Here is a 12,258-nt window from a genome sequence, read left to right as displayed (position 1 = left end):
GCTCTCCACGCTGAGCAAACAGGAAATGAAATTCAAACGTTCGCGGGACTTTTCCTGTCTACCTGGCCAGTGCATCTGAGATGAGAGTGCTGTCCAGAGCGGTCACAATGAAGCACTGTGGGATAGCTCCCGGAGGCCAATAATGTCGAATTCCGTCCACACTACCCCAATTCCGACCCCCTAAGGCCGATTTTATCGCTAATCCCCTTGTCGAGGTGGTGTTAAGAAACCGGTTTAAAGGGCCCTTTAAGTCGAAAGAAAGGGCTTCGTAGTGTAAACGTGTCCAGGCTTAAGTCGATTTAACGCGGCTAAAGTCGACCTAAACTCGTTGAGTAGCTGTTTGTCAGTCTGCGCATCAATAGCTCGACCCGACCCCTCTGTCCTAGGTATTCATACAGCACCAGTCCCCACAGGACCCCGGGCGGCACAGCACACACACTAGCGACCCTCTGGTAAGTTCCCCCAGCCTCCTGCTGCCTTCCCCGAGTGTGGGCTCCCCAGCCCCGGGGCTCTCCACCCTGCCCCTTGCCACGCACCCACTGCTCCCCCCGGACAAGGGAAGGCAGGGGACGGGAGTCCCCTCCAGCCCTCGCCCGGCTCCCATGTGAGTCCGGCGAACTACATTTCCCGGCGCCCTCTGCAGGGGAAGGGCTCCCGGAGGGGAGGGGAGGGCTCGCACTGCAGGCGCAGCTTCCCCCGGCTTGTCCGTGCGCCCCGGGCCGGGCTGGCTGCGCTCCGCGCCGGCCGCTCGCGGGTCGCGGTGAGTGGCTGTAGGCTCCCACGGAAGGGCAGCGTCCTCCAGCCACCCCTCCGTCGTGCCCAGCTGCGCTCCGGGGCCAGACCGGGGCTGGAGCGCAGTGGCTGGGCAGGGGCTGGCGGGGTTCTGGCGCGCATCTCTCCAGGAGCTCCGCCGCAGCGCGACGGGACTTGCCCCCTGCAGGGGCAGCTGGGCCAAGGAGCCGTGTGCCAAACCTGGCCCCCGCAGGGCAGCCCTGGGCCCCGGGTGCTGTGGGATGTGCCAGGGTTGCGCGCTCTGCCCCCGGCGGCTGGCTCTGGCTGGCGCTCCGCCCGCCTGACTCAGCCAAGCCTGGTTCCTGGGGTTCAAAGGCGTCCTTCCCTTTCGGGAAACGCTGGCCCTAGGGGGAGGCGGGGTTGATGCATCGTAGGGGCCCCCTGCCCGCTTGTTGATGGGAGCCTCCGTGGGCTCCCTGTCCCACCTCTCCCTCCACACCAGACACCCCCACTGTCGCTGCCCTGTCCAGCCCTGAACTCCCACTCCATTGCCTTGACCATACAGTCTCTGCTCCCGCAGCCTGGTGAACGTCCCTTTGCTCCCTCTGTGGAGAACCAGCCACCACCCTCCTTCCTCGGCCCGCTAGCTCAAACCTCCAGTGCCTTGAGAAAGATCTGCTTGGAATGGGCATGGTGCATGCTGATTATCACGTCACCCCTATCCCACAAATACTATCCTTTGCCTTTCTTCTGGTACCCCCCAGGGCAGGGGCTGTCTCCCCCTCTGGCTTTGGGAAGGGCCTGGCACTTGGGGTGAGGGGCTTACCTCAGCCTGGCTGCAAAAAAAATTGTGGACTGGTTTGTCTGCAGGCCGTCTGCCAGAGTGGCGTGGCATGGAGACCCCCTGCCACAGCCTCTCACACCCGTCAGTGCTAGGGACGGAGGTTCAGGAGCGGAGCTGGACATCATCCGCCGTACAGGGCCGAGGGAGCTGGAGCACGGGCCAGGGCTGGATTTCCAGCCAAGCCCAGGATAGAAGATGGGCACAGAGCAGGGAGCATCTCTGCCCGAGCAGGTGAAGATGGAGGAGCAAGACCAGCCAACCAGGCCTGCCCTGAGGGAGGAGCCAGAGTCAGTGGGGAACCACCCTCCCTCGAGGCAGGCCTGGGTGAATGATGAACTCAGCAGGTGTCAGGGATTGCAACAGATGGTGAATCAGCTATGTTTGCAGGAGAAGCCAGAGCTTCATGGGGCCGGGCCCCCTGCCCCCCACAGCCCCACGGGGAGATGGGGAAGGGGGGGAGACTGAGCCCGATCTCGCCACCACCAAACGAGTGACTGACACCTGCCAGGAGCCCAGGGCGCTGGGGGGAGCCCGAGACACACACCCCCTCGGTGGGGAAGACCAACAGTCCCACGCCAGCCTGGAGGCCAGGGAGGCTGGTGACGGTGCCAAGGTGAAGGGAACTGTCCTGCGCCGCCACGACATGGAGACGCAGCGCCAGCGCTTCAGGGGCTTCCGCTACCGGGAGGCAGAGGGGCCACGGGAGGTTTACGGCCACCTGTGGGAACTTTCCCATCGCTGGCTGCAGCCAGAGACCCGCACCAAGGAGCAGGTGCTGGAGCTGCTGGTTCTTGAACAGTTCCTGAGCCTCCTGCCTGAGGAAATGCAGAGCTGGGTGCGGGAGCATGGCCTGGAGAGTGGCCAGGAGGCCGTGGCCCTGGCAGAGGATTTCCAGCTTATTCCCCAGGAGCCTGGGTGGCCGTCCCAGGTATCCTGGTCTGGGGGGGAATGTAGGCAGGGAGGCAAAGACAAACCAGGGAGGGAATTGTCCCGGGGCACCGGATGCTGAGTGGGGGATGGTCCTGCCAGACCAGCTGCAGGGCAGGAGATGGTCCCTGGAGGCGGCGGGCAGGGGATGGTCCCGGGAGCAGCGGGTGCTGAGTGAGGGTTGCGTGTTGTTCCAGGCCCCAGTGACCTTGAAGGCGGAGGTCGTGTGTACCTCTGAGGAGATGCCCGGGAAGGAGGACAAGCAGAGGAACGCCACGCCGGCAGTTCACGACGCACTGGGTGAGGAGTCACAATCCCTGTTCTGTCTGCGATGTTGTGGGAGGGAGGAACCTGAGTCCTCGTCCTGTCCCTGGAGAAGGGAGGAAGCCGGCTCTGGCACTGGGGCTGGGTGACGATGTTCCTGGCACAGCTGGAGTTATGGACTGCGGTGCACCATCCTGCCCTGTGGGGCCTGCCCTGCCCTGTGGGGTCTGCCCTGCCCAGCAGGGGCTGTCCCATCCTGCGGGGTCTGCCCTGCCCAGTGGGGAATTTCCTGCCTTGCCCTGTGGGAAATTTCCTGTCCTGCCCTGTGGGGCTGCCGCTTGCCCTGCCCTGTGGGGTGTGTCCAGCTGTGGGACCAGCTCTCAGTGGCACGTTGTGAGTTCCCCTGCTCTCTTTCCTCAAACAGGATTTTCCACCCATGGCCCAGATGCTGTCTTCTGGCTGGAAGGAGGGGCTGAGGCGCTTGTCCCGGATCCCCAGGGCCCTGAGGAGATGGAGACCCCTAGTGGTGACTGTGAAGGTGAGCAGTGAGCGAGACCTGCTCTGTGACTAGCTGTGATGGTCGGAAAGGCTGGGACCGCAGCGGGCAGAGCGGGCGTGGTGTGGGCAGGGCCAGTGGAACACTGAGCTCTCCCATGTGCCCTTCTGCCTCCTCAGAAAATGGAGTGGAGCTGCTGTGATGCCAGCACGGGGCATCCCCTGCCTTGGTGCTTGGCCAGTGCATGGGAACTGGGAACCAAATCCAGCCCCTTTGGCCCCTGGCACCAAGCTGGGCTCTGTCCTGTGATGGGCTTGGTTGTCGCTAGGCAGGTGCAGAGCACGGGGCATGGGGTGGTTTGGGGATGGAGGGAGGTGACATCACTGGCTTTTATTTTAAGGACGTGCAATTTGGGAGTGGGTACATCCCCTCCCCTTCAGCCTGCTCTGCAAATGGGTCAAGAGCCAGAGAGCCTGGCCCTGGGTTGCCAGGGTCAGGGAGAACAAACCCTGAGGGGGCTGGGGCAGTTCCTATCTCCGCCCCACACCGCACAGGGGGAGGACTCAGCTAGGGGGCTGCAGGCCCAGCAAGGCCTGGGCACCCCGCTCCTGAGCACAGGGACTGACCAATGGTTAGTAGTGAGCTAGTGCCTAGAGACCCCAGCCAGTCTCTGGACCCTGCTGGCTGGGGTGTGACATAGACAGTCTCCCGGCCTGCACACATAGCAGGGATCATCACCCCTTTGGCCACTTGGGGAGCCCACGGTCACGCTGGGAGCATGTTGCAGAGGCAGGAAGCCAGCGTTGCTCTCCTGAGTGCCAGGCCCGGTCCTGCCCACAAGCTGCCCCAGGGATCCAGGTAGGGTGGCCATTCCTTTGGGCAGTGATAATTGGCTGTGAGCAAGGGGGTCGTACGGAAGGGTCTGGACCCAGGGCGATTGACCTTTGGAGTCCATGACTGAGGCGGAGGACCCGGGGGGGTTGGGCCGGAGAAGGAGTGGTGTGTTGAGGTGATCGGTCATACGGGCATGGGAAATAGAAAGGAGCGGGAGGGTTGCTCATGGGGGCGTCGAGAAGGGGATGGGAGGGATCTGGGTCCTGGGGTTTGGAGACTGCGAAGGGGATAGATGGGTGATTGGGAATGGTGAGTAGCGGGCGTTGGAGATCAGTTGTTCCTGGGCTTGCCCTTGCAGCTCCTCCAGTGTCTCATTCCGAGAGGAGACTGCGCCCGATTCCCGGCTGTCTGCCAGGCATAGCTGCAGCTTTAACAACATTGCAACGAGGGCTGGCCGGAAAACAAGGGTGCTGAGGGAAAACTGCAGGGTTCTGACCGGGTTTGCATTCCACATGGGAGCAAAAATAAGGCCTTGCCAAATGTTTCACAAAAAATTTGAAAGAGAAAGCGCTCTACTGGGCTGGACAATAGCTCTGTGGTCAGAGCCCATGCCTGGGGGACGGGAGACATTGCTCTGTCTGATTGTGGGAGAGTTCTGAGCAACAGGTATAGTGTCAGTCTCTCGTTCTTTCCTCTTGGAGCTGTTCTTCTTGGTATAAATAACATGGAGCCATTGGGCCAGAGGCAAAGAGGTTTGACACTGCAGCGCAGTGGTCAGAGTCCCCACTGGGGCTGCGCTATACATCGGGCCTTACCAAATTCGTGGCCGTGAAAAACACGTCACGGACCATGAAATCTGGTCTCTCCCCCATGAAATCTGGTGTTTTCTGTGCTTTTACCCTATTCTATACAGATTTCACAAGGGAGACCAGCATTTCTCAAAGTGGGGGGTCCTGACCCAAAAGGGAGTTGCGGGGGTGTTGCAAGGTTATTTTGTGGGGGGTAGCAGTATTGCGACCCTTACTTCTGTACTGCCTTCAGAGCTGGGCGGCCGGAGAGCAGTGGCTGTTGGCCAGGCATCCAGCTCTAAAGGCAGCGCCCCGCCAGCAGCAGCGCAGAAGTAAGGGTAGCAATACCATACCAGGCCACACTTACTTCTGTGCTGCTGCCTTCAAAGTTGGGTGGCTGGAGAGTGGCGACTGCTGACTGACAGCCCAGCTCTGCAGGCAGCAGCACAGAAGTAAGAGTGGCTATACCATACCATGCCATCCTTACTTCTGCACTGCTGCTGGCGGCAGCTCTGCTTTCAGAGCTGGGTTCCCGACCAGCAGCCACCACTCTCCAGATGCTCAGCTGTCAAGGCTCCTTCCCCACTCTGAACTTTAGGGTACAGATGTGTGGGCCTGCATGAAAACTTCTAAGCTTAACTACCAGCTTAGATCTGGTCCGCTGTCACCACTCCCAATGTGCTAATTCCCTTCCCTGGGTAGCCTTGAGAGACTCTTCACCAATTCCCTGGTGAATACAGATCCAAACCCCTTGGATCTTAAAACAAGGAGAAATTACCCATCCCCCCTCCTTTCTCCCACCAACTCCTGGTGGATCAAGATCCAACCCCCTTGGATCTAAAAACAAGGAAAAATCAATCAGGTTCTTAAAAAGAAGGCTTTTAATTAAAGAAAAAGGTAAAAATCATCTCTGTAAAATCAGGATGGAAAATAACTTTACAGGGTAATCAAACTTAAAGAGCCCAGAGGAACCCCCTCTAGCCCTAGGTTCAAAGTTACAGCAAACAGAGGTAAACACCCTAGTAAAAGGTACATTTACAAGTTGAGAAAACAAAGATAAAACTAACACGCCTTGCCTGGCTGTTTACTTACAAGTTTGAAATATGAGAGACTTGTTCAGAAAGATTTGGAGAGCATGGATGGATGTCTGGTCCCTCTCAGTTCCAAGAGTGAACAACCACCAAAACAAAGAGCACAAACAAAAGCCTTCCCCCCACCAAGATTTGAAAGTATCTTGTCCCCTTATTGGTCCTTTGGGTCAGGTGTCAGCCAGGTTACCTGAGCTTCTTAACCCTTTACAGGTAAAGGGATTTTGGAGTCTCTGGCCAGGAGGGATTTTATAGTATTGTACACAGGAGGGCTGTTACCCTTCCCTTTATAGTTATGACATCAGCAATGAAGGCGCCACCGCTGCCGCCATCAGCAGCTCAGAAGTAAGGATAGCAATACCACAATCCCCCCTACAATAACTTTGTGACCCCCCACAGGGGGGAGGGATAGCTCAGTGATTTGAGCATTGGCCTGCTAAACCCAGGGATGTGAGTTCAATCTTTGAGGGGGCCATTTAGGGATCTGGGGCAAAAATCTGAGGAGTAGTCCTGCTTTGAGCAGGGGGTTGGACTAGATGACCTCCTGAGGTCCCTTCCAACCTTGGTATTCTATGATTCAACTCCTTTTTGGGTTAGGACCCCTACAATTACAACACTGTGAAATTTCAGATTTAAATAGCTGAAATCATCAGCCTGACTGAGGGCTTATGCTGGAGTCTGTCTGGGTTTGACCAGAAATTCCATCCTAGACCTGAGAATCCTTCCCAACAAAAGGTTTGGTTTCCCCAAATTGGTATTTCCATAAGACATTTTGTCAACCTGGGGTAGGGTTACCACCTGGCTGGTATTTGACCGGCCTAGATTTTTTTTATGGATTTGCCAGTTGCCAGAAAAATAATTTAATCTGCTGAGTTTTTTTAACCCTGGTCTAAAGATTGGCATTATTATCACAATAGTATGCTAAAAGTTTTGGTGTCCAGCTAAAGATGCTGCAGCGTTCCCACCTCTGCAGTGTAAGTGATAACAGATCATCACTGTTGAAAATACAGCGGCTGCCCACCAACACACAAGCATGTGTGTGAGAGGGTTTGAGCATGCGAGAGTGAAGAGATGTGCTGTTATCAATCTTATCTATAGAGTTGGCGGCGGAAGCTGTGCTGCTCGGTTCACGATGGCCGAGTAGAGTTGGCAGCGGAAGCGGTCGATGAGGAAGAGAAAAAGTAGATACTTATAGAGATTACATAGAAAGACGAGAGGAAATGCGAGGTGGATTCATAGTACCAGGAGAGAAGCGGTGCACTGTCTGCTGAAAGCAGTATGGCGTCTGTACACCAAAAAGGCGCGAAACGATTGCCATAGCTTTCACAGAGGGAGGAGCGACTGACGACACACACCCAGAAGCACCTGCGAGAATGTTTTTGCCCCGTCATGCACTGGGAGCTTAACCCAGAATTCCAATGGGCGGATGGGACTGCGGGAAATGTGGGATAGTTACCCATAGTGCACCGCTCCGACATTCGATGCTAGCCTCGGTACTGTGGACGCACTCCGCCGAATTCACACACTTTAGTGGGGACACAAAAGACCAAATGTATAAAATTGCTTCCGAAAATTCGAATAGAATAATTTTGAAATAATTTCGTACTGTAGATGTACCCAAAGGTGGTGGTGGCCCTAGCAGCGTATGGTGTAATGACAAGGGGCCAGCTGGTGCAAATTGGCCTCACTCCATGGAAGGTAGCAAAGTTATGGCAGTTTTCACCAGTGGAAGGTTCAGCCAAGATGTAACAGCTGGATGTAGGCACCACTTTCAGCGTCAGATGTTCTTCAAGGCGGATGGCTCACTACCACCTACCTTCTGCCAGACTGGACACTTGGGGGCCGGAGGGCAGCTGGTGGCCTCAGCAGCTTTCACTCAGGTGCTGGGGTCAGGGGAGGAGAGTGCTGGTGCTATGCCAGACTCTGCCTGCAGCTCAGCTGGGATGCCATTCACAGCAGCCCTGCCTGGGCTGGTTTTCATCCCCCCTGTGTGCTGCAATTGGCCATGGAATCGTTAAGCAGGTTGATGTAACAATACTCCCAGAGGGGTTGTTGTCTGTAGAGACTGGTCCTGAGACTTCCGGATCTCAGTGTGTGGCTTTAGCTCTCGTTAGACACGCCAATGGTCAACTGACATTACTGGGCACAGTTCACAACTCTCAGCTCTATTGTTTCAGGCTGTCTGCAGATGCCAGCAGACATCGCTTCACCCTTTAGCTCATGTCTTGAAGGTTTTCTTCACCACCTTCAGATAGAAGCTTAGATCCTGGGAAACAAGCTGGCAGCTACCTGAGGAAAGTACGCCAACCCAGCCCAATCTGCAGCCCAGCTGATATCAGGATGTCAGGTGTGGCCCCTTCTTACTGCTTCCTGTCTGTATTGGAGTCAGAGCCACTGGCTTTAGGACTGGTTATTTTCATTAGCCATGGAGGGGCCACAGCGCTGGGAGACAGAAGCATATTCTGTCCTGGCTGGGGCATCATCAGTACAATTCCCTAAGCTGTTAACTATGCAGTCACTCCCCAAGGCCCCAGGCAGTGTTAGGACCCCACTTTGCTTGGCCTTGCACAGACACAGCCCCTGCCCCAAAGAGCTTCCAGTGACAAATGATGGACAGACACAAGATGGGGGAAGGGATGCAACCTATGAGCAATGATCAGGTGATGGCAGGCTTGTGGCTAACTGCCTACAGCGTGGGGCTCCAATCTGTTTGGTTTATTTCTCTTATAAAACCCCAGCAGCTGTGGTTTGTCCTGGCCTTGCTCCACTGGGGATAAACCAGACCAATGCAGCGCGGCTCTCTGTGAGTGGGCTGCACGCCACAGGAGCCAGTATAGAAAGAGCCTCCGTGCAGGCAGGCCTGGAGCTTTGGGGAGCAGAGCTCAGAGGCTGCAAGGGGCTGTTGGAGAGAGGGAAGCTGAAGAGAGGAATAGGAGGGAAAGACGCACAACAGGCCATGTCCCAGGGTGGTCTGTGCCTGTTAAGCGTGAGCAGGGGGTGGGAAAGGGGTACAGCGCTGTGACCAGGGCCCTAGGGAGGGCCACACTGAGATTGCTCAATTAGGGCAAACTGCAGAGAACGGGGCACACAATCCCCAACACTGATGGTTATTCTATACACCAAGCAAGCAACAACAAAACAGTTTCTACAATATCTTACTGGTTACCCAGAAGCCAAAGACACAACTCCCTTAAAGATATCCAGCTTTGGCTCTCACCCAGACAGCCAAATCAAATGTGATGAGGATTACTGAAAATCTTGTTCATCATATATAAAGTTCTACCAATCCCAAAGGATCAGGCACATTACCCACCGGTCAATCCCAAATACACACTTACAGCCAATTCTTATTAACTAAACTAAGATTTATTAAAAAAGAAGAGAGAGAGTATTGTGGTTAAAAGATCATTACACATACAGATATGAATAAAATTCTTAGGTCAGTTTCATAGCAGAGATGGTGAGCTGCTGAGTTGCAAAAAGTTCTTTCAGAATCAATTCATCAGGTTATGTCCAAAATATGCCGTCCATATCCAGAGTTTGTTCTAATTCTTCCATGAGAATTAGCAGGATAATCCAGACTGGAGCTGGAGACCTCAGTCTTGTGACTCAAGCTTCCCCTGACCAAGCTTAAGCAGATCTAAGATAACAGGTCAGGGCCCTTGAGTTCTTTTATAGATCTCTGGCAGGCTATCAATAGCCTCTTGACAACAGGTATTCCTTGGGTGAAGAATAGTGGCTTTGAAGTAAAACCTTCTATTTACTATGTATACCAGGTAATTAGTTGCATTCATCAGCCTAAGGAAATTCTCCATTAAGCAGTTCATAGATAATTTACTACAAACTTCAAAGAGAAATAAGGACAATTATATTATTACACACAAGTTCCAGCTATCTCTTACTGTTCCCCTTTGATCTCTGAATCAATAGAATACAGTAAGAGACAGGAACCATCTGGTTACATGGTTAACATCTAACAAGGTATAAGTAAACAAGTACACTTTGTATTTCTCTAATACGCTAATAATACAGGTCTGCATTTCAAAGCTCTACTCTATCTAACATGGCTTTGTTAGCTAATTATAAGGAATGGTTGTAATTATCATTTACATACTTTTCTAATATGTCTTTAAAGGTTGAATTTTGGTAATTTAACCTGCTAGTTGCTTAACCCTTTCTGGCCCAATGTCACAAGCACTTCATAGGAATGGTACAATGTCCACACCTGGCTGCAGGAGCTGAACCCAGATGTTAGCTCACAAGGCAGGATGTTGGCTGTCCCCACCAGCAAGCATTTGACGTGCCAAAACAAGTGATAAAGGATGCTCCTGTCCTGAAGCACCACCAGCCAGGAGAGTCAGTGACACTTCAGTGGGATGCATTGGGGAAGGGGGGGCTCTTTTGCAGGAGCAGCCAGTCAGTGATGACAGCAAAGCCCTGACAGAGACTGGGCAGGGGTGCGCCCAACTAGAAAATGAGCTTCTGACGAGGATATTTGGTGCTGTAGTGGAGCAATTCCATCAGTGCATCTACAGCCACCTAGTAATAGACCACAAACCCCGAGAGACAATCAAGGCAAAGCACCTTCTTAGCACTCCAAGACCATAGCAGCACATGTTGATGCACCTCCAGCACTACCAGGTAGAGAGCGGATATCGTCAGGGCTTAATTTCAGCCGGAGCTGCCCAGAGCAGAACTCCAGTAAATATTTTCAACCCCCCTGGAGTTTTCATAGCATTTTGAGGGGTGGAGGTGGAGGGGGCCCTCCTGGAAATACTCTATGAGAATTTAAGCCCTGGATATTGTCCACGATAACAACTGGTGTTGGCTGAAACCCACAGCAGGGCAAATATACCCTGCATCAGCCAGTTGGGGGAAGGGGCTCAGGACATTGAATCCATTAACATGCTGCTGTCTCCCAATTTCAACAGCGAAGCTGATGGAAATCAAAGACGCTACAGAAAAGGCCACCTGGCTACTGGCAGTCCAGAGAGCGATCCTAGCAGCGTGGGAAGAAGACAAAAGCCAAGCACTCATAGGCATAAAACCCCATTTCCAAATTAAAGATGACCTGAGCATGCAGGATGGAACCATATTTTGAGGAGCTGTTGTCCCTGCCTCCTGTCATAAGGATGTCATGCAAAAACTACCTACCTCACACATGGGCACTGACAGCTTTTTAGATAGGCTCAAGGGTGAGTTTACTGGCTGGGAATGAATACATAATTCCGCTCCTGGAGAGAAGGGGTGACAGGCCTGTTATGTGATAACCGCCAGCAGAAAGACTGTCACCACATGAGCTGCCCACCCAACCATGGGAAAAGGTGGGCACAGACTTACCTTCCACTCCAGTACTTGATTACAGTGAAAACTGTAAATATTTTTCTGAGCTCAATGCCCTGATGCAATGCTTGATACAAGAAACAAACTGACTGGCAAACTGAGGGGCTACTTTGTGAGATATGGCTTTCTGGATACTGTATTCATTGACAGCTGACCCAATTTGCTTCAGAAGAATTCAAGAAATTGGCATGTAAATGGGAGTTTGCCCACCACACACCCACAGAGTGATGGTAAGGTGAATGGGCTGTTTCTTCTGGTTCAGACCCTAGTTAGCATTTTTGGCATACAGGAGTACCACATCACAGCGGTGCCAAACAGTTCAATCCAGTCCAGGCACTGATGGAACAAAGGCCCAAAACTCTGCTATCAATGAGGGGAGACCAATGTTGGTGCCAGAAGGATGGGGATACTGAAGAAAGATGGCCATCAGAGAAAGCAGGCACTAGAGTACAACAGGTCAGACAAGGATCTAGCAGCCCTGGAGGCAGGCACTGCTGTGAGCGTCCAGCCAGTAGGGAGACACCTGGAGTGGACTACCAAAACTGTGATGGGTGCAGTGGCACCCAGGTCATACAAGGACCACACAAGAGGAACAGGTGATCTGATCTGAGCCAGCAGTCACAGCACCCAGAGAGAGCCAACAGAGATACAGAGACCATCACAGAACAGAAAAACAAATGATAACGGATGCCCCCGTCCTGAAATCGCATCAGGCATGGATACCTCGGGAAAGGACTGGGTGTAGTTCTGCTGCAGAAGTGACTTGTGACGATTTTCTCACGGAGTTTTCATCTTGAAGTCATTAGGGATCTCTCCTGATCATTTGGAAGAGTGCGGTTCGTGAAAATAATAATAAAGAACGCTCATTATCGATCACTGCAGATAACACTTTTTCGGGAGAAGGCCCATTTTAACAAAGGTAGTATACTGTCCTGAGTATTT

At 53.5% G+C, this 12,258-nt stretch overlaps 1 protein-coding gene across 1 annotated transcript; it reads left to right on the top strand.

Moving 5' to 3' along the window:
• The first annotated feature begins 1,616 nt into the window (after positions 1 to 1,616).
• LOC112117122 (zinc finger and SCAN domain-containing protein 32-like) lies at positions 1,617 to 11,887 on the top strand. The gene is made up of 4 exons (XM_029913124.1): positions 1,617 to 2,504; positions 2,701 to 2,803; positions 3,192 to 3,305; positions 10,905 to 11,887. The coding sequence occupies exons 1-4, from the start codon at positions 1,980 to 1,982 to the stop codon at positions 11,072 to 11,074; spliced, it is 912 nt and encodes a 303-aa protein (XP_029768984.1). The 5' UTR covers positions 1,617 to 1,979; the 3' UTR covers positions 11,075 to 11,887.
• The last annotated feature ends 371 nt before the right edge of the window (positions 11,888 to 12,258 follow it).

The sequence above is a fragment of the Terrapene carolina genome, unplaced genomic scaffold (genome assembly GCF_002925995.2).
Source record: "Terrapene carolina triunguis isolate 2854851 unplaced genomic scaffold, T_m_triunguis-2.0 Scaffold461, whole genome shotgun sequence".
Lineage (NCBI taxonomy): Eukaryota > Metazoa > Chordata > Testudines > Emydidae > Terrapene > Terrapene triunguis.
Note: the sequence above shows the minus strand (reverse complement) of the source record. Positions and strands in the feature narration are given on the sequence as shown.